A 20,183-nucleotide genomic window follows, 5' to 3' on the forward strand; every position below is an offset into this window, starting at 1 on the left:
AAATGGCCAATTTTTTTTTTTTTTTTTTTTTTTTTTTCACTGCTTAATGTCTCTGGGAAAATGTACCTAAGGCGTTCTTTCTACCAATAGACATGTCAGGTCTGGGGCATACCGTTTCGATTGAAAAGTGCAAATGTGACCACTCTTGTTTCATTTTCTAGTTCATGAGCAGCACCAATAGGGGATTGCATCACATCACCTTGGAAGTAGCCCTTTTGACTGTCGGTGGAAATCTAGAGAGAGATGAAGGAAAGGTTGCTAGAACAAGAAGATTGTCGTCCATTTCTAAATTACTTTAGGAGCATCACGTTGCATTATTGTTACCAATAAGGTACTTCAAAGCCCGACTCTTATCTTTATATTGGTCGCGACTGTGGATGTTGTTTAGCCACTGCAAAGTTTGGCTTTTAGCTCCCCAAATGGTGATCGACCAAAATACTGAAAAACTAATCGTGTATTTACACGATTTACAGGAAGAAATTGTTGATTTTTTTTTTTTTTTATTCTTTTTATAAGCTGCCTATGAAGTTACATAGCATTCTTTAATCACTAATTGTAATATATTAGATAAAAAGAAGAGACAATATTATAAATGAAAGAAGATAAAGTGGGAAAAAAATGGATGACATGACTAAATATACAAGTAAAAAGAGTACTTTACGGTTGCAAATATATTTTCTCGTACTAATATCATCGAGCCTGCCTAATACATACATACATACATATTATTCGATGTTATTGGAATGGGAGCTGATGAGGTTAGGGGTCGATGAAGTGATAAAGTTTGAGAACAAACGTTAGACAAATTATCAGAATCAACACCAGCAATAAACCAGCAAATCTACCGTCTTTCTGCATTGCCAGAGCTCTTTCATTTTCAAGAAATCAACTCCTGGAAACAAATACTAACAGAACTTGGAAGTGATAAATGCCTACTCATAAATAATACACAAGAAAAAGTAACACACGTCAAGCTTTTATTCAGCACGGCAAAACAAGAAGCACAGACAAAGCAACACATCCTGAAGAACATATAAAGCAACCCCCAAATCAGAAAATGATATCCTCATCCTTGTGCGCAGCTGCAGATAATAAGTTGTGAGCTGAACTTATTGAAATCCCTTTCTGCAAAGATACCTTCTCTGCAGACTGCTCCTCAGCAAACTGCTTGGCAGATGCAACCTGCTTCTCAATTGCCCTCTTCTTATAACCTTGTATCTTCTTTAACCTGAAGAAGTCCTCCCTTTCCAGTTCATCCAACTCCGCCTTAATGTAAATTATGGTGTTCTCCAACCTTGGCTTCACAACATTCTCTAGTGCATTAACCCTACGATTAGTGGTCTTGATTGCTTCATCAAGTGTCAAGAATGATGTCTGAAGTGAAGCAAGCTCAACAAGAACCTCAATTGCTTTCACATAAGCTGCACGACACTGCTGAACTTGTTGTCCACCTCTAGCCAATCCAGTTAGGTCATTCTTGGTCTCACCTTCAGTAAAATATTCGAACTTGGGGAGCTTCACGCCAGCAATATTTTCTTGCTTCGATCGAACTTTAAGAGATGCATTTTTTACATTCTCGAGGACACTGTGCTTGATACTATCTCCAGCAACGTACTTGACTTCGGTTAGGGCAAATGACGAGGTCTTCATGATCTCTCCCATTGACTCTTTTGTGGAAACAATCTTTTTGAGAATCTGACGGAACTGCACAGTTAAAGCATCACTCTTCTTCTTGAGAAGAGCATGACCTCTAGTAGCACCAACAAGACGTGCTTTCATGGCCCCCAGCATTGTTACAGTGGGAACTACATTCAAGCGCTGGCTTTGACCGGACATCTTTACAAATGTCTAAGCCAAAGATACAAAGTGGTTAAATATTTTAAGACAATAAAATGGCTTAGTGCAGTGAATGAAATGATCACAACTTTTATAGTTCATTGGAATGATCAAACCAATACAAAACTGTTTATTTCCTGCTAAACGCTTCAATAAGGAAAAGAAAATATCACATCAAAGAATAACGAAGCGAAATTTAGAATATTACCAGACACCCTATTTTATAATAAAACACAGCGTCAATCTATGAGAGTCCGACCTCGAGATGATCAGCATCTGCTAGCATCATATTTATTTTCAAGCTTAAAGGCGATTCCCGAAACTTTCTGGGCTTCCCTCATCATTATCTCTATATCTATTTCCCCTTCTTACTTTACCATACCAACGCTCAAACGCTATAATATAAAAACTTCAAAACCGATCACATAATTCAAATGATGTACTCACTGTATTAAGAAATTAAAGTAAATGAAAACCCTATTTTGAAACCTAAACAAATACAAAGAGATGAGCAAACCCCCAAGTTCCCATTCTTGAAATCGACAATTTTGCCTCGCATATGCATTTTATACCCTTAAAAACAAACCCGCAGACCCAAACTCAAAACCAAATAACATTAACCGTAACTAACATCGAAATGTACCAGATCAGACCAGATTACACACCTAGAATGGTTCGATTCAACGGGAACTAGAGTTTCGGGGTCTCCCAGCGTTGCCCAGCAAATTAATCGCGCTAACGGACTACGCCTAAGGCTGTCGATCGTCTTTTATTTTGGGCGTGAACTCTGCTTCCTCCGGCTACGTCAAGCAGCAAGCCCGGCGACACACGTCTGCTGCGGCTATTATTGCCGAAATAACAGTCGAATGATTCGGTTCGAGTACAAAGTGGCAACTTCGCATAGAGATGTTATTACGATCCTATTGTTTGTCGTTTATTATTAAGATAAAAATATCTTGCGGCGGTGATTGTCGCGTCTACAACTCAAATTAAGTCGCCGTGATAAAACTATCTTATAATAATTTTAATGAAGTACACAAAGATGCTATAAAAATAATCTCATAGACTTATATTTTAGATCTACTTTATAATAAAAATAGGTTTATAATCTAACGTATTACATTAAGTTACGCCAATTTATGAGTTTATTTTTATGAAATCTGTTTATTGCTAAAGTATTTTTAAAAACGTATAGAATACTTTGATTTAATGCAAAACTCATTTTGAAGTTTCATATCAGTTTACTCCATTTGTTAAAAAAAGCATACAATAAAATATTAACAAGTGCCATTGAACTAAGCATGATGGGTAATTTTGTCTATTCACACCTTCATCATCGAATTAATGCAAGTTATGGCTGGTAGATAGCAGACCAAATATTAATATGAAGTGTAGATAGAGAGCTAAGAATAATTGGTAAAAGTTGGGTGACAGAAATAGTAAATACTTTCATGCATGTGCTTCTCAGAGGAGGAGGATCAATAGAATTTCAAAACTTCGAGATGCTGAAAATCAACTATGGACAAGGGAAAAAGGGATTAATGAAGCTTTTATGAACCATTACTAGCAGGTTTACAGCTCTTCAGTTCCAGGGGAGGGGGAGATTGAAGAATGTTTAAAAAAAGTTATTCCTAAGGCGTTAGAGGAGATGAATACTCAGATGTTGAGATCGTTTACTAGATGTGAGGTGGAGGCAGCTTTAAATGAGATGGGGCCTCTTAGATCTCTAGGACCAGATGGGTTTGAAGCGTGCTTCTACCATAATTATTGGGATACAGTGGGAGATGAGGTTAGTAAAGTAGTTTTGGATTTCTTAAATTTTGGGGTTCTTAACAATTCCTTAAATGAGACTTACATTGTTTAATCCCGAAAAATAAGAATCCTGAGGGGGCGGGGGGTGGGGAGATGATTATAGATGTATTAGCTTATGTATGTTTTGTATACAATTATTGCCAAAACATTAGCTAATAAGTTGTAGTGTGTGATGCCTGGGGTGATTTGTCCAAATCGGAGCGTTTTTATTCAAGGAAGGGTTATCACGGATAACATTGTTGCTGCATATGAGGTGTTACATTCTATGAAGGTAAAAAAGAAGGGGAGGGTGGGATATATGGCCGTAAAATTAGATATGCCTAAAGCTTATGATCGGATTGAGTGGATTTTTTTGAGAAGAATGATGGAGAAATTGGGTTTTGGGGAGAGGTGAGTTAATTTAATAATAGAGTGTGTCCACTCTGTTAAGTATTCCATTTTGATTAATGGGCAGCTAGGAGAGCCTATTATTCCTTCTAGGGGTTTGAGGCAAGGGGATCCACTCTCCCCATATTTATGTGTTTTATGTGTTGAAGGCTTTACTGCTCTTATTCATAATGCAGAAAGGAATGGATGGATTAAAGGGGTGGCTGTAGCAAGGGCTGGAACCAGGTTGAATCATTTGTTTTTGTAGATGATTGTATTTTGTTTTCTAAAGCCACTTTGGAGGATTGGATTTGTTTGAGAAGTTTGCTGAATATTTATGAAGGGGCCTATGGGCAGAAATTAAATATTCATAAAACTTCTACTTTTTTTAGTGGGAATACTAGGATTGAAACTAGAGAACTGTTGCTGAGAGTTTCAGGTGCTAGAGCTTGTGGGGATTTGGATAAGTATTTGGGTTTGCCCACTATGGTTGGGAGATCTAAGTACAATTCTTTTTGAGGCATAAAAGAAAGAAATTTGGAATAAGATTCAAAATTGGAAAAATGTATTTCTTTCCCAAGCTGGGAAAGAGATACTCATTAAGGCTGTTTTGCAATCTATTTCCACTTATGCTATGAGTATGTTTTGTTTTCCTAAGAAGTTATGTGCTGAGATATCTTCTTTAGTTGCTAGTTTCTGGTAGAGTAGTGAGGAACAGGGTAAAAGAATGCAGTGGGTTAGATGGGATAAGGTAGGGAGTCTAAAAGTATGGAGGGTTTGGGATTCAGGGATTTTTTATGTTTTAACAAAGCCTTGTTAGCTAAACAAGTATGGAGGTTAATTCAGTTTATAGTAGTGGTTTGAGGAAGATGGAGGAATTTCAGCAGGCGCAATCAGAGTCTCCTAAAGCAAATGATAGCTTCACCAATCCAGTTGAGGATAAACTCTTGGGAGTGTACTTGTTGTTGGCACTTTGAAGATTAATTGGGATGCTGGTATAAAGGTGGAAGCTAGCCGAATGGGTGTAGGTATTCTGATTAGGGATTCGATGGGTGAGGTGATTGCTGCTATGGCAAGGGTTCAGGATTCAGTATTTCAACCAGCTTTAGCAGAGTTGTTGTGGAAAGCTGTAATTTTCTGTTTGGATCTTGGACTCACAGTTGTAGTGTTTGAAGGGGATGTCCAGAGTTTAATCAAGGAGATTAATAGCTCAGATGAAAACTGCAAATGGTATGGACAAAGTTTGGAAGATGTTAAAAGCATTCTTATGGACAGATCTTCATGGAGGGTAAAATATGTGTCCAGAGAAAGTAATCAAGCTACTCACCATTTAGGAAAGTTTGCTTTAAAGTATGTTGAAGATGAAATAGTATGGATGGAAGAGGTTCCGGATTGTATTTATTCTTTTATTGCTGCTGATAGACAATGTAATTCTTGAGATTTGATGAATGAAACTTTTATGAGTTATTTTCAAATAATAATAATAATAATAATAATTTAGTATCATAAAAAATACTAAATTTCTTATTTAAACTTCAAATTTTACAAAAAAAAAAAAAAAAAAAAAAAAAAAAAAAAAAAAAAAAAAAAAGGAAGATGATTTCAAAGGATGTTGGCTAGAAAGCAGAAAACTGAGAATTTTAAGGAACCAGAAAAGTGAGAGAACTTTTGAGGGGAATATCTGATAAATGGGGGTAGAAGGTTTGAACCTCAACAATAATTGAATTTTTCCCGAATATACAACCTGCTTTTACATTCACTCACAGCTAAATTGCCAATTGTGGTGGCCAAATTCTCACAATATATAGTTAGTTGAGTGTCAAAATGGCGTACAAACCAAATCATAAATACATGTAATCATTTTGATATCACAGCATTTGCATGCCGATCCAAAATGACTGTCCACTTGTCTCCTCAATCTGTCTGTGATAATACCAACCACACATCTCAAATGGTTGTGACATGAATAATTGAGTAACAAAATCTCAAAGTTCTTAAGCAAATACATGTCCAGAATTCGAAGACGCTGCACCCTCATAAAAGCAGGATGACTTGAACTAGCTTTCACCTGGCTACAGCTAACCGATCAAGGCAAAGTATGGTTCGCAAGTCCCATAGATTCTGCAACTTCTCTAGCATCAAAACTGTCTGCTTGTGCCTAAACATTGCAAAGAACACGCGTCCGCCGTTAGATGCATACAGCTTTCTTTCAAGTCATGAGGACCAGGTAAGGCATGGAGTTTGGTAGGGTAGATCCTAGTTTTGATTTTTACAAAGTAATACAGATACATACAGTCAAACAGTCATTTTTAAAAGACAGCGATTCCTTTTTTTTTTTTTTTTTTCCTTTTCCTCAGTCTCCCCCCCCCCCCAAAAAAATATAACAACATTGATGACAGGTATGGATCATATAGCCGTACATATGTATGTATGGCTGAAATATATAATATGGCTGAAAGCATACTTCTTATAATATTTCTGCAAATGACCAAGTATCCATACCTGAAGACGATGCATCAGATGCATCAAGAAGAGATGTACAAATACCTAAAAACAATTTCTCATAATTATCAAACAATTCAAACTCATTTCATAATCTTTGTCACAAGTACAAGATGAACTCTTCTTACCAGATAAAAAAGCACGATAACTCGAGCAGTTGGGTACCTCCAGAGAAATCTAGTGGCCCTGACAGCTCCTGAATCTAAGAGTTTTGCTGCCTTTTGCAACTGCACAAGGTAATTGAAAACAAAGTCAACTAAGAAAAGGGAGTGTAGGAATGGTGCGAGATATGAGAGCAGGGATACCTGTAGGCTTGCCCCAACCAGATGGCGGTGATACAAGGGGAGGGGCCTGCAGTTATTACTCCATAAGAAAATTTCCAATAATGAATGATAAAACTGCAATTGAGACAAACTGCTGCACACATGATAGTGACACTTGCATACCTATTAACTATAAACAATCATTCTTTTTTTTTCTTATAAGAAGATATTTTATTGAAATTAAAGTAGGCATAGTCCAAGTACGTGGGAAGTATACATGAGATTACACCTAGTTAGGAACTAGAAATGGATAGAAGGAAATTATGAAAGTTCAGACCATTAAAGTCTATAACAATGGCCCACATAAATAAAGTCTTCCAGAAAAAATTCTTGAACTCTTCCAAAGAGCGCTCTTGAATCTCAAAACTTCAGTCATTCATTTCCCTCCAAGTGCACCATAGTAGACAAATGGGAGCCATCTTCCACATAGCTGCAATTTGTGGTATCCCCTTTATCCCTCTCCAGCTAGCTAGTAGGTCAACCACCCACCCTGGCACAACCTATGCTAATCCCATTTTGCTGAAAAAGTAATTCTATGAGGCCCTTGCAAATTCACAATGTAGAAGTAAATGATCCACTTTTTCGCCACTATTTTTGCACATACAACACCAATCAATAAGGATAAACCCAAGTTTCCTTGGGTTGTCAATGGTCAGGATCTTCCCTAAGGATGCAGTCCAAACAAAAAAAAAAGCAGCCTTAAGAGGCGGTTTACTCCTCCAAATGCTTCCAAGGAAAGTGATTACTAGCTTGAGTAGTGAGAACCTCATAGAAAGAGCATACATAAAAGCTTCTTTTACAAGGAGTCCAAACAAACTTATCCACCACTATATCACAAGTTAAAGAATTCAACAAAGTCACCAACCTCCCAATCATGTGCCACCCTAATGAAACTGACATTCCACTGCTGTGAGCCATTAGTAATTTCCCTCAAATCAGCCACCAAAGCATCCTGATTCCATGCAATTCTGAAAAGAGAAGTGCTACATACACAAAGAAAGTACACAAAAATAAATCCACAAACTGATGTGGCTTCATGTAATCCGTTAAATCTACTTTACAATAAAAGCAACTTTACAATCTGACGTACTGCATCAAGCCACATCAATTTATAGGTTTACTTTTGTGTAATCCCTTTGTAGCTAAAGTATTTCTCTTCTGAAAATGGAGGGATAAGCATCCCTAAGAGCCATATATCCAACCCAAGCATCATGCCAAAAACTAATTCTATTACCATCCCCCATACTCAGCCTAGTGTGGCTAGAGAAGGACCCCCAACCTTTTCCAAATATGTTTCCATAACCCCACTCCATATGCCCCCCTAACTTCATTAGAGCACCATCCCCCCCTTATACTCCCATACTTAGTCTCAATCACCACCTTCCATAATACTTCCCTCTCATAATTCTATCTCACAGCCATTCCCTAAGCGAGCCTTGTTGAAGACCCTCAAATGTGAACCACCAATCATTCTCAGGACGGAAACCAAAAAAAAATTATCCACCAAAAGTTAGAGGTAGCATATGAAAAGTCAGAAGAAAATGAAAGTATATTTTGTGGAATTGCATTTTAATGGAAATGTAGCCTTAGCTGGTCACTCAGTTAATCAATCCGAGTTTGGGGGGAGGGGTGTATGGAATTCAAGTTGAAGGTGAATCAAGGAATACAGGAATGATAGGAAAAAACAAAAAGATGGGGAAGAGGAATGTGGTAACTGCTCACTATTCAAAGATCACTAACACAACATTAACTCACACCCTTTAACTGCTCACTATTCCAAACTAAAGCTCATTGAGATTTGTGCAAATTTTATCTCCCCAATATCTATATGCCTACAATTATCTCTCCATCATGTAAAAACTCCAGTTTTACTATTAGATGACCATAAATCAATCACAAATTGTTCAACAATGTCAAGTCTGGTTAAGAAAGCTAATATGACAACTTTAATAGCTGATGAAGACAACATATATCGATGAGCTTCGCCCATGGCAAGCCAGAACCATCACAGGAAGCTTATAAAAATTATGACTATTATAATAATACTCTATAATAAAAAGAATTAACATACTCGAGTGCTTTCATTTCAGTGTCTTCTTCCCAAGATGATGATGCCCTACGGAACACCCTACTTCTTTCAGCCTCAACCTTTTCAATAAAAGAGCAAAATCACAAGAAAAAAAAAACAAAGGTAATTAATTAAAATAACCAGATAAGCAAAAATTGAACTCTAGAACATAATTACCATGAATCAAGAACCAAAGCAAAGAGCATCAGACCTGCACTTCTTGAATACGCTTCTTTTCCTTCTCCAATTGAAACTCTGCTGCAGCTTTTTCACTAACCATGGCCTCTAACTGTGTTTGCTTGTAGTACTGTATAACAGATAAAATTCAGAGATACAAGAACTCAACATAATATTGGAGATAAAAATTAATTAAACTGAGGGACCATGCAGTTTTGAGTTCTAATTACCAGTAGATCAGTTAGTTCCTGGTAGCGTTTTTCCAGCTCCATGTGCTCCTGTTCAACGGCAGCTATTATCAAGAAGTGATTCTTAGATAGCCCAATTTACAGAACTAATCAGATCATTAAGAGATACACCCAAATTATTTATTACAATAGTTGAAAAATGCAAATTACTTGCTCAACTGATGTCCTAAAGGTCACAAAGAAAAAGGACAGTGTAATGGCATAAGAACAAGTTTTCAAGTTCCATAGCAAATTTATTTTTATAATCAATAATCTTGTGAAGCTTTGAGTTTAGAATTGTTACAAGTTTTCCCCTTGGTTTCACTTCCCCATTCAATATGATACCCCTTTCATGCTTTAGAATGTAGGTTTTTTTTTTTTTTTTTTACCATCCATTCCTGTCCACTGCCAATCATGCAACCTACCTATAGCACACAGATATGCATGGATAGAGACAATTTAGGTGCCTCATCTTGAGCTCATGTGCCGGAATCATAGCATCCTAAAGAAAATGAAAGGGAAACCTTCCATCATGGAGCTTGGTCCAATATAAAATTAACGAGAATGGAACATAAGAATATAATATAACTTAAAGTTACAATTATATTACAGTTTTTCAGGCCTCACTTAGTTCAAGTTGACATCCATGAAGAACTAACGTTGGTACCCCTCAAACATTCTCATTATACAAAATATAAGCGGCACATAAAACCAAAAAAATGGTGAAAAGCAGATCGATCAGAGAGGTTACCTGGCGTGAATAATGCTCAGCGTCTCTTCTCATTGCAGCCATTTCTACCCTCATTTTCTGCACTCCAGCCTGAAATCAAACATTCAAAAAGTTACAAAAAGACAAAGCCTTGCCCTGGAAAGCAAAAGGTAATAAGTTGAAAAAAAAAGTCAAGAACTGTTAGGCAACAAGCAAAAGATACTTGCCTCCAAAGAAGAAAATTTGCTCTCAGCATCTCTCTGACCTTGGCGTGCACGTTCAACTTCTTCCTGCCATGCCTGCATTTTAAAACACACACACACAAAAAAAAAAAAAAAACATGAAAAATAGATGCTTTCTAAAGAAAATTACCATAAAACTACTATTATTACTGCCAGCACTGCAGCTAAAGGACTAAATTATGACTTAATTATAAGTAAATAAAAAGATAGTGGCATAATTTAAGGTATTGTTCCCACAGATAAATACAAACCATGTTCACAATTGAAACTGTAAAAAATTTGAAAAATGAAAGATAACATTCAAAGCAGAATGCGCCTTCAACTTCTATAAAAAAAAAATCTCGGGTTCATGCTCCAAATTTTATCATATGTCCACACACACACACACACACACACAGAACTTCCTACAATAAAACAGTTGAAACACCAAACCTCAAAAATCCTGTAGTCAGATCAAGTCCAATTGACTTCAGAATAACATTTGTTCATTGAGTATTTAGAATTATCAGAGTACTGGTCATAACAGAGAATTATTGGTTCCTGGAAGAACATGTATTGAGAATGATTTATCATTAAGGAATTAATTAAAGGTAGTCTGTGTGGCTGGAATTTTAACATTTGAAGGATTTCTGTTATGCAGACCTGAATCACTTGATTTGCCTCTTCCGGCAACTTCTTTTGTCCACGACAAGCACGAGCTTCCATATCTTGTAGTTCTTGATTTAAAGATGCACATTCAACCTAACGTTATATGGAAGGAAAAAAAATTGTATTTTAGAAATGGAGGGAAAAGTCTCGCCATGAAAAAAAAAGAAAAAAAAAAGAGGGGGGGGGGGGGGGGGGGGGGCTGTTTATCTACCTCAAGCAGTGTCACTTTCTGCTCAAGCTCTGCCGCTCTTGCTGTCCTCTCATCTGCTACTCTCTTAATAAGGAAGCAAACATGGAAATTGAATGAAAATGATGGACATCATGGTCAAATGACAGGTACATTCTTCTTATTGCTATTACAAAAGGGAGAGAATGCACCAATTATATTAAATATATAGCTTCATGGAACTCTAAACTCAAGGACCATGGGAGAGGATCACAATGTATTTAATCTTATATAGTTCTCTGATATTCCAAAGCAATCAGTCGCAAACATGATGACTGCTTATATTACCTGGATCCTTGCAAGGGCAGTGGATGCCTCAACTCCTCTATGTTCTAATTCTACTTCTCTTTCCATAGCAGCCTGTTTCATGAGATACAAATTAACGCATTGCAAGGACAAACACAAGAAAAAAGGTAGATTGATTATTCCAGGAATAAACCAGTTTGGTAGTGTTATGTGCAGCACGCTCTTCTTCTGCTCTCCGTTCTACAGATGCCAGTTCCTCCCGTAGAGCCTGGAAAAGAATGTTATTCTTATGAATCTAGGAAAAGAGACAATTATTAATCTCAAAATGTAATGGAAAAGGCCATATGTGATCATATGGACTCAAAAAGTAAGAGATGTTACATGTAAGGATGAACAACAACCAACTTACCTGCATCATCCTCGTCTCTGTGAGTTCCCTACTCCTCATTATAGACTCCGTGTTTGCCTGAGGAAAGTAAACTCAGAGTCAGAAGAGCCTCATGTAATCATAAATTCAATTCATGAGCATGCATAGCAAAATAAAGAAAGTTGAGATATAAGTGGCAGCTCAAAGCAGTTAAATGATAAAATATAGGTAGAAAATGAAGAAGGTACTCCAAGTAGAAAATCTTAGCAATGGGATTATTCCTATTCCAAACTTGACCTGGGGCAGCAGCAAATGGCATACAGACACAGCTAACAGGGCATTTTCTAGGGTAAATGATGGAAAAGCTAGGGTAATTAATATATATCAATCTTCTATTAATTAAATAGGGAAACAGAAAATCCTTTTTTTTTTTTTTTTTCTAAGTAGGGGAAACAGAAATATCTAATGCAATAAGCTTTGAATGTTAGGGTGCAATCTAAGGTTGACGGATCGGAGAGGTTTAATGTGACCATGCTTTTTTCATTCATAATAGAAGTTGAGTGAAAGGGCGTTCACTAAGGTTAATTAATGGTGGGAAGCTTATGTAAAAATGCAGTTTTGGGATTGATCAATAACACACTGACTTCGGGTTATAAATGAAAGACATAAACAAGATACCATAAACAGGGGATTGTGAAACAAATCAAGTAGAAATATAAGCACAAGTCCAGCTATAGGTTATAGTTATATGACTCATACGGCATGGCACATGCACCTACAATCCTCATCAATAGCTTCAACATCCATGAAATTTCTTGTGATTCCTTCCAAAACTTCAAAATACTAATGCTTCATCCTTAGCACTAGACCTAATAACTAGTCTGACACACAATTTGTGCCACAGCAGCGATACTCAACAAGAAAACTACTCTGAGATGTTAAAGGTCTTGTTCAGGCTAATACTTCTTAAAGAAAGTATGCAGAATGCAAACAAACTGAGAAATACAAGTTATAGAAGGAAGGATAAACCAACATACGTGTGTATAGCCAGAAATAATTTTATATTTGGTCACAACAACTCCTGAGTGACCCAATCTGTTTTATCTTAAGACAAATTAAGGCTCATATTTGACATCAATATAGAAAATGTACTAACGAACGGTGAAAAAGTTACTTCAGATATAGCAACCTAGAAAAGAATTACAATGCATAGGGTGAGTCTTGTGAACCTGCAATGAAGCCAGATTTCCTTCAGACAAGGCAGTTTGTTTCTTAAGTGCATCAAGAGAACCAACAAGTGCCTTAATTTCAGAGTTCTTTGCTGCCAAGGCCTCAACCATATTTGACTCCACCCTTGACACTTCACTTTTGGATTCAGACAGATCTTGCTGCAACTGCTTTATGTGAACCTCATATGATTTAGCAAGTTCTCTCTGTAAAGATCACAATAAGGCAAGTGAGCAGCATTCCTTATTAGGATGGTATCAAGATCATAAAAGAAAAAAAAAATAAGAACCTCACCTCAGCAATGAGAAATTCCTCTAGCTGTGCATTCTCAGATTTGTATTCTTGAAGACGGGATGAGAGTCCAGCACAGACCTGAATACTTGTAACAAAAAATAATGTAAACAGCAGATACTGACCAGCTAGTAACTCTCTTCTACCTCCCTAGCTTGATTCCTTGTGGGTCAAGGTGGGAGACCAACCCCTTTGGAGATTTAGATTAGGGGAGTAGCCTAGGTAATATTTTTTTTTGTTTTTACAGTTATATGCGCCCGCGGGGGGGTGGGGTGGGATTCTGCCCATTTTGGAGATGGAAGCTCTTTAAGGGGAGGAGCTAGTTTGCATATTTCTAATTTTACCGATCAAAAAAAAGGGGAGGAGCTAGTCCTCCTAAGTGCTAGCCATTCAGGAGATAATGGAGTTAATGTTGGGACAAACTTTGCTAATTGAGTGATACAAAACGTCAGAAATTCATAACTGTGTCGGATTATCATGCGAGGGATTTGAAGATCAACTGTGGGTTTGCTAATTGCTATTGAAGCAGGCCACTCTCATCAAGGGTTGACCTCTTCCTCCAAGCAAGGTGATAAAGAGAATAGAGAGTTGAAGATTTCTTGATTTGACCTCTTCCTCCAAGCAAGGTGATAAAGAGAATAAAGAGTTGAAGACTTTCTTGATTTATCAATTATGAATCTAGAAGTGGTATCTCTAGTCCCAACAAAAATAAGGGGAGGAAGATGACTATAAGACGTCCAAAACAATTTCTTGAAATGTTAAGAGGTTTAGGGCTCATTTGGACACTTGGAGTAACTCAAAATTTTGTGAATAGTATTGAAATAGTTTGAGTTAAGATGTTTTATTGGGTTTTTGGAAATGAGAGAGAAAAAGTTGAACAAAAATATTATAAAGAAAACAATGCTAACAAGCATCTTAGAAATCTTCTTGACAATGGAAAGCAAATATTGTTTGTTTGCAGGAAACTAAACTAGAACTTGTTTCTAGAAAATGTGTTCTAAGCATGTGAGGATGCAATTAAGTGGATTGATGTTATTTAGCCACTAGAGGTGTGTAATGTATCTCATGGTAAGGATGCTTCTGTGGCAGATCTTTTCAAGATATCTAGTGATTTTCGTCTGTACAATGAAAGCAACAGTGCAGCTCATGATCAGGATGTAGATGGGACATTTTCTCTTGTATTTTTTGCCAAAATGCAGCGGACTAAGGTTTCCCTAAGAGCTGCATTTTTTGCCTGGATAGCCTCTCTAGGGAAGATCCTACTATGGAAAATTAGAGAAAATACAAATCTTTTTGGTTGTGCAATGTTGCATGTGTAAGAGCAAGGAATCGGTGGATCATCTCTTACTCCATTGCAATATTGCTACCGCTTTGTGGTGTAATTGTTAATTGTTTCAGTTGGGATAGTTTGGTGTGGGTCATGCCTTGCAGAATGCTGGACATTTTCTATTCTTAGAGAGGGCTCGGTGGAAGCTCACAAATGTAGCAATGTGGAAAATGATTCTTACTTGCCTCATATGGCGTAGTTGGAGGGAACAAAATGAAATAATTTTTTTTTACCAAAAAGGGATAACGGAGCTCAAGGTTTTCTTTTACAATACTCTCCTTTGGACAGCATGTATTGACTTTACAATAGGCTCAATTCACATATTTTCTTGTATCTATTTTTCCATCTAGATAGGTCTCTCTTATGTACACTAGGATTGTGTTTTTGTGCTTTTTAATAGAATACCATAGTTTATTAAAAAAATATATATATAGTTCATAGAAAAAAAGGTAGACCAAAGAGATCCCATCGTCAATTCCTCTAACTATAGAGCATACCCGAGCTAGCCTTGCCTCTTTAGATTGACCGGTGGAAACTGTAGTTTTAAGCAGTCCCTGAGCCTGCACATAAACTAAAGGAACTAGTCAATAGAAACTCTTAAATGCAGGTATGTACGACAATACAAAAATTGAACAGTGAAGTGCAGTAGATAGTATCCCTTCACTTTACCTCTTCAAGTTGGTCCTGTACTTTGATCAGAGAATCATCAGCTTTAAGATCCTGTTGTCTTTTTTGATTGACAAGAGGTTCAACCTTGATATCAACATCTTTCAGTTGAGTATCACTAGTACCGTGGGAATCAATATACACAGATTGAGATTTCTCTTGGTCGGTCTTCAAAGTAACATCTGCGTCTCTAGATTTGATACCTTGGACAGCATAATTTGGATGATCTACATTAACAATCTCACCTCTTTTGTCAGGTAATGACAGAGGAGGATGTTCTCTATGAACACCTGGAGCATTCTCGCTGATGGGCTCACCATTTGAAGATGATGAGACAACTTCCGCATCAGTAGTTGAGTGGACTTCAATATGATCGGCATCGTGTTCAATCACATCACTAATTAGGGTCTCTGTTAAAGTAATGCCCGCAATGGGGGGATATTTTTCAAAATTCTCCTGCTGACTGTTGTTTGTTTGGGCAACAGACTCAATAGGAGTCCTGTCATTTTCAACTAACCGAGCGGCCGTAGTTTTTTCAGGTGTCACATCTACTTGTGATGTAAAAGTCCTAGTTTGATGCTCTGAAGTATCAGATTCAATTATGGGGACTCTCTTTTGGGACTGCAAAAATCAAAGTGAGAAAAGAGCTCCTTGAGAAGTATATATAAGGGTTACCATGGCGTTCTTCCGCCAAAAGCAAGGGCCCATCAAGAAAGTTTTTCTGGGTGCCATCTGCTTAAAAAAGAAGAAGGATAATATATAAGAACCGCTTATAATGTTTGCAAGTACCTTTGTCTTCGGCTTCCTCTTGGCTTGAGATCCTTGTCCATTAGCAGCTTAATATTTCAGAAGGAAAATGAAACAGCAATAAGCACCAAATTTATCATTTAAAAAGTCAAGCTAGAAACTCATTTAGGATTTATTAGTCATTATGGAGTCAAGCTAGGAAGTCCAACTTGGCTGGAGTCGTTTAATTTCAGGTTTTCAACACCCCTCCCCCCCCCCCCCCCCCCCCCAAAAAAAAAAAAATAATTGTTTAAAAGAACAAAAAGTTGGAATGAATAGATAGAACCATGAATGAAGGGTCAACATCATCAGATCAAATCCTACATGGTGAGATAAATTTCAAATATTCTGAGATAATTAACATCTATACCTGCTGACTGAGTATCAGATTGCTCATCAGACAAGTCGTTGACAACTAGCTTTGCTCTTCGATCTACAACTTCAAACAAATCTGACCCAAAACATTAGCGTTTTTCAGATTCTTAACAAAAGGTTAATATATGACACGGAAATTTGTTTCAATATGTTTCTGAGTTGATCCTACAACAGCTACTTTTACAAATGAAAATGGCAAGAACTAGGAAAAAAGAATTTAAAGTAAAGTTTCTATATGAAGACATTGTGAATGAAATAAAGATCACGGCTATAGTGGGATATTATTAACTGATATGATATTTGAAGTAAGAAGTATCTTCGATAGTGATTGGGATGTAATTAGATCAATGAACTCTACCGTTTTATGACATAATCTTTCTGTGGAACTGCAGAAAGCTACAGGGTACTACCTTCAATTATTTATATCACTAGATGTACTTGAGATATATTATTCTTAGAAATAAGCAGATGGGATGTAATTAGATCAATGAAATTGATTACTTTTATCAGAAGATTTACTATACTGATTGGGAAAAAAATTGAAATGATCACACCCAAGCTACATTTTTCCTCAGATGGCTGCAACAGTACTTCCCATGATGTGGCTAACAACATTAGTGCCACACAGCCACAGCTAGAAAAAAATATTTAATCTATATATATACACATATATATAGATATATATATATATTTCCTTGTAGTATCATATCCGATCCGTAATATCTCCATCCAACTATCAGATGCTGCAAATTGATATAATCAAATCAAGGTCATCATTCTCTGTTTCTCATCCATATAGGACTACCAATCAAGAAAACTTTGATTTTGCACCGCTATTATAAAACTTGCAGTTTTTGTTAGTCATCAGGGACTACCTGCATTTTGCAGTTGGGTTGTTGCTCGAGCCATCCAAAAGTGATACCAAGCGAGGTATTAACAAATCCATAACAATGATTGAAGACAAAGAATGCCCCAAGAACAAAAGGTTTACCAAATAAAGCTGAGATCCCCAGCAGTCCAAGATACAGATTGCCTATTCCAAAACAATGCACTTTCGTTCATGTGAATTAAATCATGAGTAATGCTAAATTCCACGCTTCCATCTCACCATATAAAATGTGGCACGTTTATAACCTTTGGATCATCTTTTAATTGTCTTATAGAAAAACTCAAAATTTGATGGAAAATGCCACCCCACATTGTGATAAAAATAAGATGGGAGTATGGTACGTAGAATTTCCCTTAAATCATACCTGACCAAAGGTTAATAGCATTCCTAGAGCTCTCTCTATCTAAGGAGTTGCTTCCAAACCAATGAACTAAAACCCAAAGAGTGAAACCTTTCAAATAATTAAGCTTAACAAATTCCAATTTGATTCCTCCAAGCTCCCACATTTCATTTCCTACTGAAAATTCTAATAGACAGTTAAAGAGACTTAAAATATAAAATCACCCCAATGCAAAAGGAAAATTGAGGCCAGAAGATTCACACCTTCTGCGGCTTTGAGCCACGAAGCCATTAAATAAACGTGATTCGGATGGATCGGAAAAACAACTAGACCCTAGACACCAATAAATGGAGATTCCATGGTGATGAACCAGTGGGAGAGAGCAAAAGAAGGCTTCGTTACAATCCCCAACAGCTCGAAGCAGAAAGGCTTGGCTTTGAAGAAAATGGGTTTGGCGAAGCTGAGGTGAGGCAGCGCTTAGCGCATCGGATCGTCGCGTTTCTGTCAAAGACGGTCGGTAGTTAGGACGTTCGTTTCCGATTCCGAGTAAAACTGAAGCAGGTTGGAAGCAATCAGGTGCTACCACGACTATACTACTGTGAAGCTCTCTCTCATCCATAACGTCGACGTGGCGTATGAAACGTAAATTCACAGGGAATATTGATCAACGGTTTAGAAGTCCTGTGGAGGTAATCGACGGGCCAGCAGTTCCCTCGTTCTGGTAAGCTGTTGTTCTCCCCAAAAAAAAAAAAAAAAAAAACCTTCACACTATATATTTTCATTTAACCAACATGTAACTTTTTATTCTTTTTTTTTATTATTTAAACACACATATTTAAACAATAAGATAAAATATCAAAAATAATAAATCACATATTGATTAAGTTTAGGTGTGTAATGTAAGGCTTCCATCTAAGATTTCTCTTCTCGTATTCCCATTTCAAAAAAAGAAAAAGAGAAATAATTTACTCAAAAGATTTTATAAAAGCAAACTCGTCAATTAATATGATTTGATATTGTATAAAACTACTTTTATTATAAATTATATCACTACTAGGTGGGTTAGATCCAGTTCAAAATTGGTTCGGTCTGGTATCGATAATATTTTTTTTTAAATTAGTCAAAATCGATCTGATTCTGATTTTTTTTTAATATCGGACTAGTTCATATATATTTTTTAAATTTTTTATATTATATAAAATATCTTTTATATAATTTTTTATATTATATATAATTGTAATATATAATATTTATAATTATATATAAAATAATTTTATATTATATACTAAATTGCTAATATAAATGTTTTCAAATCTTAGATTTTTTGTATGATATACCGTATTTCTGTCGATGGTTGACTTTGAGGCTTGTTATGTAGTATGTTTTAATGGTGGATCTAATTGTTTTGGCGGTAATAATGGGAGGCTCTTGATGCGTGTAATGCTTGCAATGGTGGTGTATTAATGGGATTGGGAAATTTTGTTGATTTAGGTGCCATTTAAATAGTGAGTTGAAATAAAATGAGTTAAGAGAAAAATTGAAAGTTAAATAAAATATTATTGAAATATTATTTTTTAATATTATTATTGTTTTGAGATTTGAAAAAGTTGAATTGTTTATTATATTTTATGTGAAAATTTGATAAAATTATAAGAATGAGATTAAATGAAATATTTTCACTATCTAAACGGAATCTTAGGCTTAATTTTTTAAGCTTCATGTGTAATGTTTGATATAGATGTGTATTAATGGTTGACTTGTAATACTAGATGTGTATGGAATAATAGCTTGATCTAAGAATTTTATAGAATAGGAGGATTGGTTAATTGCATGATATGACTACGAATATAATTTTAAAGTTTGATGAATTTTTGAAATTGCTTGATGAAAAATCATCTCTTTTTAGAACTCATTTGTTATATGTGGACGATGTTCTTGTTTTCTGCAATGGTTCAAAGAGATCCATCTCGAACCTATTTGGCTTTCTTCACGAATATGATGCTTCATCAGTTCAGCGCATTAACAAGTCTGGAGTCGTTCGGATTGAGAAACACTCTCAACCCATCTTATCTCATCTCATCTAGTCATTACAACTTTCTTAAATTTTTGCATAAAATATAATTAACAATTCAACTTTTTCAAATCTCAAAACAATAATAATATTAAAAGATAATATTCTAACAATATTTTATTCAACTTTCATTTAAAATCATCTCATTTCATCTCACTATCTAAGCATCTCCTAAGAGTGCTCTCTTTCTCTCAAGGAAAACAACTATAGCTAGAAAGATTGTAATGCAAAACAATTCGGATATCTTTGCAAAAGGATTCTAAATCACTTACCTAGGTGCTCCTTTGTATTTTGGAAAGTGAAAATAAACTATTTCGAACCCCAAAAGAAAATAGAAGGCTGGGTTGGAAGATTACTCACACCTGAGGTAAAAGAATCCCTTAGACAAGGTTGAATATATATCTACCAGAGGAGGACAAGATTAAAATAGGCTAGCTCATTCCTTTATCGGGAAGCTCGGGA

At 36.2% G+C, this 20,183-nt stretch overlaps 2 protein-coding genes across 6 annotated transcripts; both read right to left on the reverse strand.

Moving 5' to 3' along the window:
- Positions 1–828: 828 nt before the first annotated feature.
- On the reverse strand, positions 829–2,744 carry LOC121251926 (V-type proton ATPase subunit D-like). Its single transcript, XM_041151336.1, has 2 exons — positions 2,502–2,744; positions 829–1,848 (listed from the first exon to the last, which is right to left on the reverse strand). The coding sequence occupies exon 2, from the start codon at positions 1,834–1,836 to the stop codon at positions 1,051–1,053; it is 786 nt and encodes a 261-aa protein (XP_041007270.1). The 5' UTR covers positions 1,837–1,848; positions 2,502–2,744; the 3' UTR covers positions 829–1,050.
- A 2,990-nt stretch (positions 2,745–5,734) lies between these two features.
- On the reverse strand, positions 5,735–18,206 carry LOC121251927 (golgin candidate 1-like). 5 transcript variants are annotated; one of them, XM_041151338.1, is made up of 22 exons: positions 17,914–18,205; positions 17,297–17,454; positions 16,417–16,497; positions 16,050–16,096; positions 15,264–15,881; positions 15,092–15,154; positions 13,271–13,348; positions 12,979–13,182; positions 11,792–11,848; positions 11,576–11,650; positions 11,425–11,496; positions 11,122–11,184; positions 10,905–11,003; positions 10,248–10,319; positions 10,063–10,131; positions 9,315–9,362; positions 9,119–9,214; positions 8,911–8,987; positions 6,822–6,867; positions 6,645–6,743; positions 6,517–6,561; positions 5,735–6,172 (listed from the first exon to the last, which is right to left on the reverse strand). In XM_041151338.1, the coding sequence occupies exons 2-22, from the start codon at positions 17,328–17,330 to the stop codon at positions 6,101–6,103; spliced, it is 2,115 nt and encodes a 704-aa protein (XP_041007272.1). In that variant the 5' UTR covers positions 17,331–17,454; positions 17,914–18,205; the 3' UTR covers positions 5,735–6,100. The 5 variants fall into 5 exon arrangements, 4 of the variants coding, with proteins under 4 accessions (XP_041007272.1, XP_041007271.1, XP_041007273.1 ...); XM_041151337.1 differs by having other exon boundaries at positions 17,297–17,827; XR_005938141.1 differs by adding an exon at positions 7,705–7,807 and having other exon boundaries at positions 6,076–6,172; positions 17,297–18,206.
- Between the last annotated feature and the right edge of the window lie 1,977 nt (positions 18,207–20,183).

Source organism: Juglans microcarpa x Juglans regia, chromosome 2S, assembly GCF_004785595.1.
Source record: "Juglans microcarpa x Juglans regia isolate MS1-56 chromosome 2S, Jm3101_v1.0, whole genome shotgun sequence".
Lineage (NCBI taxonomy): Eukaryota > Viridiplantae > Streptophyta > Magnoliopsida > Fagales > Juglandaceae > Juglans > Juglans microcarpa x Juglans regia.